Source organism: Tarenaya hassleriana, unplaced genomic scaffold, assembly GCF_000463585.1.
Source record: "Tarenaya hassleriana unplaced genomic scaffold, ASM46358v1 Cleome13, whole genome shotgun sequence".
NCBI lineage: Eukaryota > Viridiplantae > Streptophyta > Magnoliopsida > Brassicales > Cleomaceae > Tarenaya > Tarenaya hassleriana.
The window spans coordinates 1,477,419-1,492,907 of NW_010963495.1; the positions used below are offsets into that span (position 1 = coordinate 1,477,419).

The 15,489-nt window shown below is 37.7% G+C and overlaps 2 protein-coding genes across 4 annotated transcripts; both read right to left on the reverse strand.

Moving 5' to 3' along the window:
* Positions 1 to 1,765: 1,765 nt before the first annotated feature.
* Positions 1,766 to 5,524, reverse strand: LOC104807483 (zinc finger CCCH domain-containing protein 44). Of its 2 annotated transcripts, XM_010532767.2 has the most exons (5): positions 5,392 to 5,524; positions 4,870 to 5,257; positions 4,584 to 4,663; positions 4,255 to 4,442; positions 1,766 to 4,012 (listed from the first exon to the last, which is right to left on the reverse strand). In XM_010532767.2, the coding sequence occupies exons 2-5, from the start codon at positions 5,187 to 5,189 to the stop codon at positions 2,114 to 2,116; spliced, it is 2,487 nt and encodes an 828-aa protein (XP_010531069.1). In that variant the 5' UTR covers positions 5,190 to 5,257; positions 5,392 to 5,524; the 3' UTR covers positions 1,766 to 2,113. The 2 variants fall into 2 exon arrangements, with proteins under 2 accessions (XP_010531069.1, XP_019057423.1); XM_019201878.1 differs by lacking the exon at positions 5,392 to 5,524 and having other exon boundaries at positions 4,870 to 5,385.
* A 598-nt stretch (positions 5,525 to 6,122) lies between these two features.
* LOC104807484 (probable serine protease EDA2) lies at positions 6,123 to 9,099 on the reverse strand. 2 transcript variants are annotated; one of them, XM_010532770.2, is made up of 12 exons: positions 8,817 to 9,099; positions 8,575 to 8,700; positions 8,314 to 8,469; positions 8,001 to 8,186; positions 7,757 to 7,873; positions 7,617 to 7,670; positions 7,457 to 7,477; positions 7,152 to 7,357; positions 6,947 to 7,041; positions 6,776 to 6,850; positions 6,597 to 6,680; positions 6,123 to 6,473 (listed from the first exon to the last, which is right to left on the reverse strand). In XM_010532770.2, exons 1-12 carry the CDS (start codon positions 9,000 to 9,002, stop codon positions 6,358 to 6,360), a joined length of 1,422 nt encoding a protein of 473 aa, XP_010531072.1. In that variant the 5' UTR covers positions 9,003 to 9,099; the 3' UTR covers positions 6,123 to 6,357. The 2 variants fall into 2 exon arrangements, with proteins under 2 accessions (XP_010531072.1, XP_010531070.1); XM_010532768.2 differs by having other exon boundaries at positions 6,130 to 6,473; positions 7,457 to 7,528; positions 8,817 to 9,098.
* Between the last annotated feature and the right edge of the window lie 6,390 nt (positions 9,100 to 15,489).

Sequence of the window (15,489 nt, forward strand, 5' to 3'; positions counted from 1 at the left end):
GCACCGCGAGACGACGAGTCAATCACTGGGACCGTACCACCATTGTCTCCATAAGTTAGATATTTACATATCTATGTAACAGCAAATTATTTAAATGAAATCAGGATTACAAAAATAAATAAATAAAGATTTTCACGTTCCTTTGTCGTCGTTGGAAAAAAATCTAGCAACCAATAACAATATCGGAAAAATCTTAAAATCGTGGGCGCATACACAGTCCATAAAAAAATGTGCAGTTACTCTACATTATTTATCGGCAAAGTTATTAATGAAATTTTGGAACGGTCGGTTATATTATATATCCATAATGTGTACGACATTAAATTATTTATCCATAAGTGTGTGTGTGTGTGTATATATATATATAATACATTAACTAATGGGTCACAATGACAGGCGAGGAGGGTATTTGATTATTTTCGTTTTATTCCTCGCGAGAAAAGAGAGAGAGACAAAGCAGACGCCGTTGCAGAATCTGAATGGAAGACAATATTACACGTTACACGAAGTTAACCAGACAGTTCCAGTTCCATGGTCCGTACGTAACATTAACTAGCTAGTGAGATAAAACTATAATTATATATATATATATACACACACACATTAAATATACATTTTCATTAAAGATGGCTTCGAATCTTACGTGGGCTGCTGCGGTAGGAAGAAGATAGACGAAAATTTCTTGATAATCATTAATTCGTTTCTTCGTGTAGTGTGGGGCTTCACTTTGAAACTTTGCAAATCTATTTTTCGAAAATTAAAGGAATTACGAGACCAAACCTCTTTTCATCGATAATTTATTTATTGACAAAGCCAAGAAAACTGGACGGCAGGTTAGCTCCAAGACGGCGACGTTTCACTTATTACAAAGCAAAATATCATAAATTCGAACATCTGACTAGTCAGAGATCCATCTAAAGAACCCTTTGATTTGATGATATATATTCACATTTTGTTTTATTTTTTTCCGAAAACTTTTTTTTTTTCCTGTTCATGGTTTCTAGGTCAAACAAAGGATACGTGCAACGTTGAAAAAAATAGAATAAAAGAACAAACCATATTTTTTAATCTTTTACGACGGCTTTGTCCGATTCGGACAAAAAGCACGAATTGGTTGCGTATCTACAGAGTGAACATTACTGTTCCAACATGAAAAAAAAAGGGTGTGAACTAGATCTTTGTTAGGTATATGCTCAAGTGTGAATAAAGAGAAACTACAAAAGTACAATTAAGTAATAAAAAAATAAAATAGATTTCTCAACCATTCAACACAAAACATTGCTAGATAAAAAAATATAATCATAAAATATCTTATTTAATCTATATAAATATTTAGATAAAATCAAATTTAATATTATGATAATATTTTTTATATCTTCAGATGGTTTTTTAGAATATTCTTCATACATACATATATATATATATATATATATATCACTGATAAGAGGAAATGAACATCACAGCAAACTTGATTAAAGCCTCATCACTTCAATGATACAACAATTTCGACTGATGCAACCATGTTTTTTTTATAGTCCACCACCTCAAAAAGGGTCTCTAGGGTTTTATTACTTGCGTGAGAATCTATCTAAAAGGTTAAACGTTCTCTTCTATTACTTGAAAGGAAAATATCAAAACGACGTCGTTTAGAGAAATTACACTTTTATGAGAAAGAGCTATTCAAAGAATGAAACCTACGACCATATGCGTGTATATATATATATATATATAATACAAGATGATCCTACATGTTCCATTACATCCATTAAGACAATAATTTCTGCTCTCTTTTTTTTAACCTAATACAAACAATGAAGATTACAGTCTTCGAGTGCACATTCTTACAGTAGTGAAACCCTAAAATCTGAATCAATGATCCCGCAGTAAAAACACCAACCTACGTGAGTTTCTTGCTTTCTTGTAAAAATTTACAGACTCTGCTCCTTAGATCCACCCACCCTTTTTCATGATCTGCCTGTTATTACCTTTTGTGTAATGTCTCAGATTCCCCCCCCCCCTGCAAAACAAAAATTATGAGCACAGCCTACCATCTACCACCACACGTTAGATCCATTGCTCGGCTTGGGATGTTCATCAAGCTTAACACCCTTCTCTAGCCGGCTAAAAATCCGCTGTTTTTCGACCGCGAATGCATTTGCAGATCGTTCGTGGAGCTCATGGCATCACCTTTGCTTACATCAAGAGCCGGGCTAAGCCTGTCAGCCGGACTGAAGCAATCGTTCAACGAATGCCGGGTCAATTCCTCAGGACCACGGAATGATGAAGTAGGGGAAGAAGGTAAGCCCTTTTGGGATTCCATGGCTTCCACTTCAGCCAAAAGGTCTGAAACAGATTCATCACATTCGTCCGGGTTTGCCACAATTGTTTGCCAGTCCGCGGATGTAGATCCAAGACTTGATTTGAAAGTAGGGCTGAAAAGATCTAAGAAGTCAATCTCTTGATTGTCCGTGAAAGACACCAGACATGAGTTAGTGTCCAGTACAGTCGAAGCACTGCTTGGAGTAGCAGCATTCCAATTCTGGCCACATGACTGAGCCGTATTACCTATGGTTGCAGCCACCTGTTTCTCGGTCCCGCAGTAAAGTCCATTACCATTTTGAATGGATGCATTCCATTTTTCATGCACCAGAGAACTGCTTGTGCTCGGGTTTCCGGGAAATGTGGCCAAGGAAAGTGAGCAACTTATCTGGCTTTGACCTAGAAAAGGACTATCATCTTTTGGTTTGTTCCAGAGTGGAACAGAACCCAATGCCTGTCTCTCCGTGGAAAGAGCAAAATCCAATGGCACGGTATTATGACCGAAAGAAGTGTTGCTCGCAACTGAGTTCCTCGTGATGATGCTGCTACTGCTGGAAATGATACTCTGGTCAGCGCATACCGGATTTGGGCCGACATCTAATACTCTACTGTCTACTCTGGTAGTATCCACGCCCCCATTCCTGCCGGTAGAAAAGCCAATCACTTCCTCGGCAGGCATACAATGTTTCTGGGGTGACCCTGTTTGATTGAATTCTCCGTTTAGTGCATCAGTCAATAGTACGGAATCATTGTGCTTTTCACTCGACCTCCATACTCTCAAATCCGGCGGGAAATGCCCGCTCGAGTTCCATTGTCTCAGGTTTGACATTGAAAACGGCCCTTGAATCTTCCCATTTGGATCTCGGTACAACCATTCTCGACTCGCACCCAAAGCATGATTTGGTTCACTTGACAAGGAAGCATCAACAGAGGGGAATTCTTTGGAAAGGGCAACAGAAGTTTCGGATCGTACTACTGCTTGATCTCTGCCATTGGAAGTGGAAGGTGCAACATGATTATTTAGTTCGGTCGATTGCTGTGACTCTCTTCCTTGTAGCCATTCAGATCCATTCAACCTATCATTGTTTCTGTCTGCCCCTGTCTTGATGGGTATTACTTCGGTACCTCCTCTGCTAGAGCTACTTGTAACACGAGACATGTCCTGGTCGAGGAAGTGATAATCAAGAAGCTTTAACATTTGCAAGTGATCTACTCGCTCCTTCCCAAACAATCCCATGAGCTTCGAGTCACACACTATTTGAGAGTTCTGACAAGGATCTTGAAGATTGTTTCGTCGAACGTGTTCTAGAACAAGAGTCTGGACGTCATACTTAGACAGGACGGAGGTATCACCATTTTTCATATACCCCACAAACTGCAAAAGCTCATTCGTCGCCCATTCAGTACGACCAGGCAAAGAACCCGATTTATTGCCAGAGGCAGCTTCAGTTTTCCTTGTTTTTGCATGATGCACTTTCACATCCCCACAAGGATTGTGAGAGAAAGAAATATTGCCATCATCATGGTCAAAGAGCCGGTTCTTAAGTTTTCCCTTAGAAGAAGTAGAGGACGCAGATTTCCAGGGATTTTTTGCTTTGGTAAGATCATCTAAGGACAAAGATAGCTTTTCTTTGAGGGAAACCCAATAGATCTTGAAAAGATATTCCCAGCTGCTTTGATCATCAAAATCAACCTGAACCCGGAAACGTTACATTGAAAACAACTAAAATTTTAGAAACCAGATAGGGAAATGATATAGAATAACCTTGAGCAGCAACATTAGCATTGCTAGCAAAGAAATCTTGAGAACACCAAAAAGAAAGCAATGGAACAGATTTGTAAATTGGAGCTCTGGATTAGAGAATAATTTCCCAATGCTGAAATGCAGGTATAGAAGAAGAAAGCTGGTAAACAGTAAAAGATAGATTCAGATACCTTTTCTTTATTAGCTTCGGCAGCATTCTCAATCAGCATTATTGTTTTCATGCAGACTTTGCAGAATCCCTTGTCACCACGGACAACCACGTACTCGGAACTCCTCACGCATCTCTTGCATATTGAATACGGACAAGTATAGCACATGTAGAATGAACCCTTGTGACAAGTCGTACATATGTGCCAACCTGAAGTTCATCATCATTATTAATGCTTTAGAGACGATCCCATTTCAATGTATTGCCCCAAGAGACTCGTGAATGCAAGATTCAGTGATGCTTTGACACGTTAATAGATCAAATGCATTACCAGATTTTTGAACTACTCACCGCAATTCCATTTAGCCCTTGATTTGAAGAATGCCTCAGTACGCTTGACACATGCTGGGTGATAAGCCTTTGGACATCCCCTGACAGATTAAGAAAGTCGCTATGAGGAACAACACTTCAACATTGTGCCTGAACTTTCCATTTCAGGAAGTAAAAACATGTCTGATCTCTATTAAGCATTATCTACACCTATATCTCTGTGTAGGATGCTAAATTTAGCTTTAATTCTGAATGCCCAAAACGCAATTCCCTCCAAAGCATCCTTAGCTCACTCGAACCCACTTACCGGCGATCGCAGACTACGAGACTACCGCCATCGAAGCACACGAAACAGACATCCTCTTCCTCTCTACGCTTCCGCTGCTGCGAGACCGTAGAAGGCGGAGACGACGCATCTTTAGCCAGAGACCTCGGCGGCCGACCTCGCCTCGCCGGCGCCGGGCGTCCGGCGCTCCTCTGCAAGCAGCCCGGCACCGCGAGCTTAACCTCAACATCCACCGGAGCAACGTCGTAACTCCCGGCAGCGGGAGCCTCGAGGAGCCCGGAATCACCCAATTTCTCATCGGCGGCGCATTGATCGACTCTCATGAGATCGAATTCAGGCATCGAATCGTCAACACGCAGCTGTGGCGACTCCGAATCCGAAGCCGAAGACTTCTCCAGCTCAAGCCGTGCTAGCAATCCAACACAAAAAAAAAAAAAAAATCAGAACTTGAACCCAAGAAATCGGAAGAATCCGAAGTCGAAGAACGGAAAGAGAGCGTGTGAGAGAAAACAAAATTTTATAAAAAAAAAGAAAGACCCTAACCCTAGGGATGGGAATTGGGAAAAATCGAGACGGAGATGGTAGAGGGGAGATGGTCGCGTGTAGAGAGAGGAGACACAGTGGGCACATGGAAAATGGACTGACTCGGAGAAAGCAGGAGAGAGAACGAGAGATATGACAAAGCAGTGTTTGGCTGTCCCCTTTTTTTGACTTTCTAGAGAGAGGGCGCTTTTTTCCTTTGCAAACGCAGATCGAAGGAAGGTGGCCACGTGGACAAAGTGGGACCCAGGCGCGGCTTCGGAGTGAGTGGGGGAGTCTATGAAAAATGAAAGTGAACTACTTTAGATTGATGTCGTGTTGGGAATTTCAAGGTCTCTCCTTCATCCGTCCATCCACCTAAACCCTATTTTATTTAGTTCATTTCTCGTTTTCTGACCAAACATAATTAATAGCTCTTGTTAGAAAGTGGCCGAAATTATCTATAATCGTACGTATTATCAACCGCTTATGATTAGAATAATGGCGCCCTAATCTTCATACTTTAACACACCTGTCACGTCCACCTTGCCACAGAAAATTTGCAAGTTAAATTAACAAATTATTGATCATACGCAAGAATCATCAAGTTCATCCACCCAAAACAGGATTAACATAACATGCTTCTTTAACAGCGCTTAGGACAATCTTCAACTCTGACTTTTGTAAGAAAAAATATACTAATTATTAAAAAAAAAGGAAAAAACAACTCCAAATGGGTACCCGAGGCAAGAAGATTCAGAATATGTAGAACGCCAAATATACAGTAAAAAGCCATTTGTTTGATAACTATCTTTGTTACATTACGTGTGGTGTTGTCACTTACAGAGTACAGTAGAAAGTACAAGAAACAACAGAAGCAGCTACCCACAAGTCAGAACCAACGCTTTTGATTTGGAGCTTTCCAGGATATGGACATGGAACTCAAACTCAGCAACTGCGTGTAATAAAAAGATGGCTGGTTTGGTTCTACTACATGGAACTCCTACGCTGTCCACGACACTCTGAAAGCCAGAGATCGATGTGTTCTACCATCTGTTGCCTCACTTTCTTCACCGCATCTGGCGAACTGCAATTCTTGGCGCTTCCTGTTATCAGATCATAAAAATCAACATTTACGGGCTACTTTCGTTTCAGGGTCATGATCATGATCATGATCATGATCATGATCATGTCGAAGAAACGGCATGTATATGTACGTGCACAAATACCTTCAATGACTAGTGGAGATTGGGGGCATCCTCGTAGATCGGTCCCATGGCCACAGTTGTGGCATGTTATTATGTAGGACGGCACTGGTAACAATCAATCAAGACATATCAACGCTAACTTTGTCTTGTCAGTATATCTTTAGGGTTTTGACCAAAGCGAAGGGAGGACTAAGACTTACGATCAGGAGATGAGGTTTGCTTGGAGGCATGGCGCCATGGATCTTGTGACCCATTCGTGAAAATGATTTTCGTAGCTGCAAAATAGTGAAACCATGAAGCAAAGACAGGACAGCCGAGTTCCGGAAAGAGAACAAGAAGCATCTAGAAGGTTCAGAGCTGCCGCCACATACCGACAATTTTATCGCCTCCATAATACAGATTTGTTGCATCAACTTCAGGATAAACACCCTTCCCAAACAAAGACCTGCATACATCCAAATGATACCTACGCAGACAAGAGAACAAGAGTTAGGCTTGTGAACTACAAAGGGTTTGTATATCTGAGAACGCAATGTCTTGACTTGTCTTGTGTCTGTTCTGATGTAAGCACTATACTCTGTATTCACTTGCTGAGACCGGACACTATCATTTGCCGGTGCCACCTGAAAATACGCCACTTCGGTGCAAACTTGGAACCACCAAAGCCGATCTGCGCTGTCTTTGGTAACGGCAGTTTCTCTCAGATGTTTCCTGCTGTATGTTTTAGCACTCAGTCCAAAAACTCCCATGCAGAACTCTTTGACGTATTTGGCATACGCTTCCTGAATTATATATAAAGTGCGGAAACAAAGATTTCAGTTTGCAAGGCGATACACAGATGTATACACAAAACATAAACAAAGAGAGAAGAGAGATTCTACCACTAAATCACTTCCGCTATCCTTCGCTCCAACCATGGGGATACACAGTTTATCAGGGTTTCCGTATTGGAACTGCAATGCTTTGAGGCGAAATCGGGAAAAGAACAGAAAAAAAAGAAGAAAAACATGAAACCAAAAGATAGAAAAGGGATATCCTTACCGCCATAACTGCTGCATCAGCGATGAAGTACAAGAAATCAGCATCAATGTCAAGCTGCAGATACATAAACTAATCGAACTGAAGCTGGATATTCCATTTTCATGAAAAACAATTCCCATCAGAGAGAAAGAGAGAGAGACCTCGGAGGCGTTGAAGAGTTCTTTCACCGCCTTTCCATTCACTTTAAGCATTTGTTCGAGGAGTTCATTAGTCTCCTGAAGAACGGCTTTGCATTCAGGACCGGCAGACTCACCAATCTGCTCATATGGTAAAAAAGCCAAACCGTTAAGTGGTTAATGATGTTTCTTTTACTTGAAGATTCAGTACCGTTTGTCTTCACATTATCATAATCACTCCCAAATCAAAGAAAGAATGATTTATTACCTGTTGATCGAACTCAGGGAACTCGTAGACAGCACGAACAACTGCAGAACTGGCAAGACTTCCGCACGTCAAATGAGGGAACTTAAGACGGAACCACGCGCTTAGAGCCCCGGGATAAGATGTCCCGAAAAAGAACCATGGATTATCAAAACCACTGCTTCTGTTCAACCTAACATCCATAGAATCCTACACAACATGGAAGATCTCGCATGAATCACAGCCCATAAAACAACAAAAAAATGTATGCTCATCAATGGCAGACATGACTTGTAAAGTAAATATGATCATGAGAAAAGGAAGGCAGAATACTTGCCTGGTAATACCGACGGAAAGCGGCTAAATCGAAAAGGGCTTGTTTCGATGATAGATATCTAAGATTCTCTGTGGCCAAAGAGTTGAATGGTGAGCTCTTCCCATAATACCGATGCTCGAGCGAAACTACAGCCGCTTCGAACTTCTTTGCTAATACCTAAATCACATGTTGTCTCATTATTACATTCACAGGACACGAACATCGCGTAAGAACAAATCGGTAAATTGCCCCTATGATCCTTCGGATTATGAAAAAGCTTACACCGAGATAATCGTTGGGGATGCCATTGCAAGGACCTTCCCCGCAGATTCTCAGAAAGATTGGCCCATCGGGTGCCCGGAAATAATCTAGGAATTCATAGTATCGCTGTCTGAATTTGCGGTGATCCTGGGAAAGACGATTCCGATCCGAAATTTAAACTACCAACAAAAATCGAATCAAATGAAACCGCCAGATATGAACGGAGAGAAATCGATTCGTGGGAAACAGAGAAGAGGGGTTACGTAAGGAGAGTAGTGATCAAGTGTTTGATTGAACCAGAGCTCATCCGAGGTCAAGTAATAGCCGCTCGTGGACAGGCCATGAGACAACGTACGAGGAGGCACTGAGCCATGGGATAAGGCCGAAGCAGACAACAGGACCGTGAAAGTGAACAAGGCGGTGAAGAAATTCTCCGGCGACATTGCCATCGTCTCCGGACGTCCGGTCTTCTCCGTATTTGTTTTTTCTTCTCGACTGTATCGCCAACGAGAGTGTTTCAGAGGGAGGGAGACGTTGGAAGAGGAAACAAGGGATGCAACCGCATGAATCTTGATCAACCACGATAATTTTGGACGGTCAAGATTTTGTTAACTAGAAATCGACGGTCCTCATGAATCTTGATCGACCAAGATAATTTTGGACGGTCAAGATTGAGTTGACCAGAATCTCTGAGCGGATAAGAGTCTCCTATGTTGTTCATGAGATCCGATGTCTTGGTTCTCTTCTTTTTCTTCTTTGGACTGCAATTCGAAGTATTAAAGATTGTTTGTTCTAATATTCGCGAGTGTTTTTTTAACAAATCGAAAAATATTGTGGAAAATAATATAATTTGAGTACTACTATATCTATAACAATATAAATCGTATAATTAGAACCGATCTAATTTCTTCTAAAAAAATTTAAAATTGTATTCCTTTTTCTTATGAAATTGGTTTCTATATTCAAAGTTTATTATTATTTTAGTTATGTTTACTTTATTTCGGTTATAATTTTTAATACTTTCCAATTTATTTATGTTTAGTTATTTTATTAGTATTTATTTTTACATGTTTTTTATCTATAATTTCATTTTGTTTTATATTTTATGATTTTCTGTTTTATTTTTTTTAAACAAAAAGATGTAGTAAGCTATCATATGATTTTATTTTATAGTTAAATGCAAGAAAGGGTGAGTAGCTTTTATTTATTTAAAAGGATTTATGATCCACATGGGCCAGTCTAAAGAGATTGGTACAAGATTGGGTTTGAGCTTAGGGTTATTCATGGGCTTAAAACAGTTGTCTGTTCCCAAGCCTTTAGATCGCAAAGGAAAGGACTCAAGGAGTATTAGTTAGGGGTGGCCAATTCGGGTTTTGGTTCGGGTTCGGTTCGGATTCGGTTTGGTTTTGGTAAAAAGTTCAATTTTTTAAAGAAATTATCGGTTTTTCTCTCGGTTTTTTCGGTTATTTTTTATTCGGTTCGCTTCGGTTTCGATTTTTCGGGTTTAAGGAAATCATAACCGTTCGGTTTTGATGTCGGATTCGGTTCAGGTACGGTTATGTCTTATTCGGTTCAGTTCGACTTAGTTATTCGGTTAATAACCGAAATGACCACCCCTAGTATTAGTTAAGCTTTGTCGGGTTCGACTTGGACCATTTAAGCCCATAAGTAACATTAGCAAACTCCATATGGGCGTTTATTGGGCTTTCACTCTTCAACTTAGATTTGAGGCCCAAAACCCATTTCAGATTCCCACGCGCCCCTTCTAAGGAAGAAACTATATTAAAAAAAAATTCAATCGTTTCTATTATATACATATATGTTAATGCGAAAGAAAACCATGCAATTGAAAAAAAATGGAAAGATCAAAGAAAATGAATAAAGTTTAAGAAAAAGGAAAAGAAGATATTGAACAAAATATTAGAAACAAGAAGATGAGCTATGTATAAATACAAGACTTGGAAAATACAGAAAGGTATCACAGCAGAACAGAAAAAGAGAGTAAAGAGTAAACGAGTTGGAGAATCATAGGTATGGGAAACACGAGTGAGAAATACTTGAGAGAGAGTGAAGTGCATCTGAGAGGGAGCCTTCAAATAACAGACGAACCGCTCAAAGGGCCTAGACGAGTCTAGGGTTACACGGGGTGTGTGAGGTATACATAGTGTATGGGCTGATAGAATTCATGTTGTAAGGGGGAACACAAACTCAGAGGGAGTTGTGTTCTTGTGATGGATTAGAGTTTAGGGTTTAGGGTTTAGAGTTTACTTTTTCAATATATATATATTGTAATCATATCGAATATGGTGTGATTAAGTTTTGGATAAAGGATTTCACATTATTCTGTTTATAACTCTTTCATCGTACACATCTCGTTAATTTATTTTCCCAATTTACTTGTTAGTAACGTAATTGCTTTACGAATACAGCTTATTATATCTTCCTCGTAAAAGCGAATCAGTATTCGCTCGTTACGATTGTGTATAGTTTTCATTATTCTTCCATTAGAGAGAAAAGAACATCGTGGCTGTAGTGAGGGTTCGTGACTATTATCTATGCTCGTGATTTTCAATGTTTTACCTGAAAAGAATGCCAAAGAGTATTCACCCACACGTTCATCTTTGAGCCAATGACACTTATCATGGCGGCAAGCGCGTATAGATACACACGTACATGAAATTTTGGAAACCATAGACAAATTGTACACCATAATGAAATTATTATGTACGTGAGCAATCCATCAATCAACAGTAATAGAACTCGTGATCCATTGCCTTTTTTCCCTTTATAACAATTTTTTTTTTTTCTTGCGGAATCATTTCAAGAATATTTTCTTCCGAAACCCAAAAATGCAACAATTAGTTACATAAATTTGACCATGTAATTTGTAATGTTTTCTTATATGATATATTACGTGATATGCCATGAATATAGGTTACAACAATAATTCAAGAGAAATCCGCGTCTTTTGGTGACCCTGTTGATGAATTTCAGCCTATATATTAAATTCGAATACAATTATAAAGGGCAAGAAAATGTTTGCAATTTAAATTTCATAGCAATGAGATAATCTCCTAGAGAAGGAAAAATTAAAGAAGTAGACAAAAATAAATACAGAAAAAAAGTGAAGATTTGACACAAGTGATGTGAAAGAGGTACAATTGAATTGATGTGGCACAATCCAATTCGCCAATTTTGTCAATTGGGTCCCATATATAATTAGCATCCTAATAATCCACATGTCCAAATCCAAAGCACAAGAGGGTTTGTTGAAGTTGAAGCAAGTAGCTTTCGAAGCTTTTGGACAAAACGTGTATAAATCAAAATTATATATTTTTTTTTTAAAAAAAAAGGGGGAAAAGGAGAGAGAAGCATGAAGCGTGTGTGTGTGTGTGAAACACAAGCAAAGACAATTAAGTGAAGGGATGAATGAGATATTATTGCCGTGAGTCAGTTTCATACGCGTTATCATCACCATCCTTCAATTCATCGATTTTGACATTGACCCACCGCACTCAAATCTATAGTAAATATGAAACAAATATACAAATTGTACTTGTGTATTGAAACGACAACACTGTGTGATATAATCTTATAAGCTCCTGTCTAGGGTTTATGCGCATATATATGATGGCACTGCATATATATATAAACTATCGAAATTAATTTAAAAAACTATGGAGTAAAACTTTTGATTACATTTATCCATTTCATAAATGAAATTGAGGATATACGTTTATACCTCACTTTTTAAATTTAGATGGATTGACGTTGGACCAACCTATTGTTCACTAAACACGAGTAGAGGAATATTCTTGTTCAAGTAAAATATGTGTATCCATCAACATGAATAAAATATCATCATTTGTAACCTTACGCCTGTATAACCCATATATATATACGACACAAAATCATCCATGCATTCACATGTCACAGTCACACACACACACACACATATATATATATATATATATATATATATATAATATTGATATTGATGTCCTATTCATTGTAATTCTTAAATTTCAATCAGATCTCACCATAATGTGGCTAGTAATGTGAATGCGAGTACGAGATCCATACGTACGCTTTCTAACGTTTCTGAATATTTTTTTTCCGTTATGCTTATATCGGCAAGAAAAATTCAACCTTCCACAAGTTTCTGATATATATAACTTTATTTATTTTTTTCTCTCGATTTAATCATTATACTATCAAAACCCATATGGTAAAATGGGTTGCAAATGAAACCGAAGTGCTGGTAGTTGTTTATGTATCCATGAATGACAAGCAGCTTTTCCTCACTCCTCTCAGATATTATTACGTACCCACGTTCATATTAACTCCCACGGTGTGTGTGCGTCCACTCTCTTCTCATATAATGATCAATCATCGTCTCTTTATATCCACGATTTCCATTTTGTTAGATCTTTAAATCATATATGTCACAGCTCCTAGTGAAATATGCTGTATATGTTGCAATAAGATTATTAAAAAAAAATGGTTTGTGTATATCAAGCTTTTGTCTTACACCTTGAGGGGGAAAAAAGCTATGATATATAATAACATGAGAAGTTGTCTCGACGAGTAGACGTTTATATGAAACTATATATTAATGTCATGTTGATATATGATAAGGTGAGTATACGTACACACGCACACGAGCTATATATATGGACAGGTGCGTGTGTGTCCATAATGGGAGTAGTGGGTGACAAGAAGGAAAGGAGTGAAATTCAAGATTGTTGCCCTATTATAAAAAGCTATACAAAATCCCACATGCACAATATAATATTTATGATTACGTATTGCACCAAAAATAAAAATTATCCATTTATCATATTAATTAGAAAGTGTGTATATATATCTTCAAAACTTATAGCAAACACACATTATCTGATATCCATATTTAAAAATTGATTTTTGGATGGAAAACATAAACGTTAGAGAAAATGCAATAATGTTTCAACGCAGATCCAATGACGGTTCATGCATGAATATTTCATCGCACAAAATTAATTATTAGTTCACATTTTACAACATCATCTTTGCAATTTTCCAAATTTATTTTAAAATTTTCAGGATTTTTAGAGGTATAATGATTTAAATCCTTATATAGTTACGATTTAATTACCCCTTCTTTGCGAGTTAATGAACTATACTTATATATATATATATATAATTAAACATGTAAGATGAATATGTATATGAGAAGAGTTTGGAGGAAGGTCATTGTCACAGGTTTTGAAAGATCCTTAGTTGGGCCCCACATTTGGATCCTCTTTTAATCGTTACGCTAACTATCTTTTTTTTTAATATATATATATATATTCCACGGTTCCACTAGCAAAATTATTTTTGTCTATTAATTCTCTGTATCCAACTACGATCGAGTATTGAATAGTGTGAATGATAAATGGATCAAAATCGTTATAAGAACACAAAATTTACAATTACCCATATATTTTGTTTTCATTTAAATTCCATTAATACCGGATATTTTGGATTTAAAACCCATACACGTTTTGTTTTGTTTTAAATCCCGTTAATAGCGAGAAACTCAAATACCCTATCTCAAACAAATTAAAATTATTTAACTAAAAAATTTAAAAAATCTTCCAATGTGGTAAAACTAAAAATAAGAAAATAAATTAAAAGCTCTGGGAAGTGGTGGGACCCATATAGGATGAGATATAATTATGAGGTCCGCCGCATGAATAGAGACCGCCGGCCGACCCACCACCGTCCTACGTGGACTCTTTATTTCCAGTTACCCATTTTTATTGTATTTTGTTTTTATTTCGTGATTTGATTGTTTCATTTATCGTCTAAATCTTTCCCACAAGTGTGTAGCTAAGAGGTGGAAAAACGAGTGGTAACTCACCACAAAATGAGATGATGATTATAGCTCGAAGCATTTGTCGCGCCTATCGGCTTGATTAATGATGATTATTACTTCTTCCTTTTCCCATTTCAATTTTCTTTTCACATTACTTTTTTATCCGCTCTCATCCCTAAATAAATCTTTTCATAATGACCCAATTATCATTCGTCTCCGCATAACGTATATAGTATACTTACACACATACACACATATATAATTAGATCATTAAACCTCGTGATTTATAGATGAGTTTCTTGTGGATATATAATTATTAAACAATATAAAGCATACAATATGGAGAAACATAACCTTCGGCCAAAATGCTCGTATTACTTTATTTTGACAGTCGTAATGGATATGAATAATCCAATTAAATAATGTAATAATAGGTATCATTTCATCTATATATTACTAATTAACATAATAGGAAATGTGAGTCAATAATAGAAAATTATACGTAATTTCAATTGAGAGTGTTGCCCTATTACTCGAAATAATTGGGATGCCACCGTAAGTATATGTGTATATATAGTAAATGACCAATATACTCCTCTATGAAACGAACGGGTGGAGGGTAGTCTGGTAAGTAGATAGATGTTGTGAGGCCGAATGTAAAACGGACGTGTCGGCTCCACGTGGCGAAGGGACATATCTGTTATGCCAGCGTGGCATTTATGGGGTTGTCAGAATATTCGTAGCATTTCAAACACTTAAGTTTAACATGTCTGCCTGACGGACCATACTTGGTTAGAAATAAATAAAATCTACCACATTTATATTTAATTCCTTTAAAATTTGACATATTCCTGTATCTTTTGTGAACGATGAGTTCGAGTATTTTATTTTATTTTTTTACTATTGTCTCTATATACTTCAAATGACAAACTTAAAGTTTGTTATATATCAATTTTTTGGTGTAAACCTAAAATCCCCGAATTATTTTTTGGACGGTCCTAATGCCGTACGTCGGACAATTTCAATAACTTTGTTGGGCCATATCATATAATAAAATGTAATCAATTTGGAACTAAGCTTCCACGAAAATGCTCTAT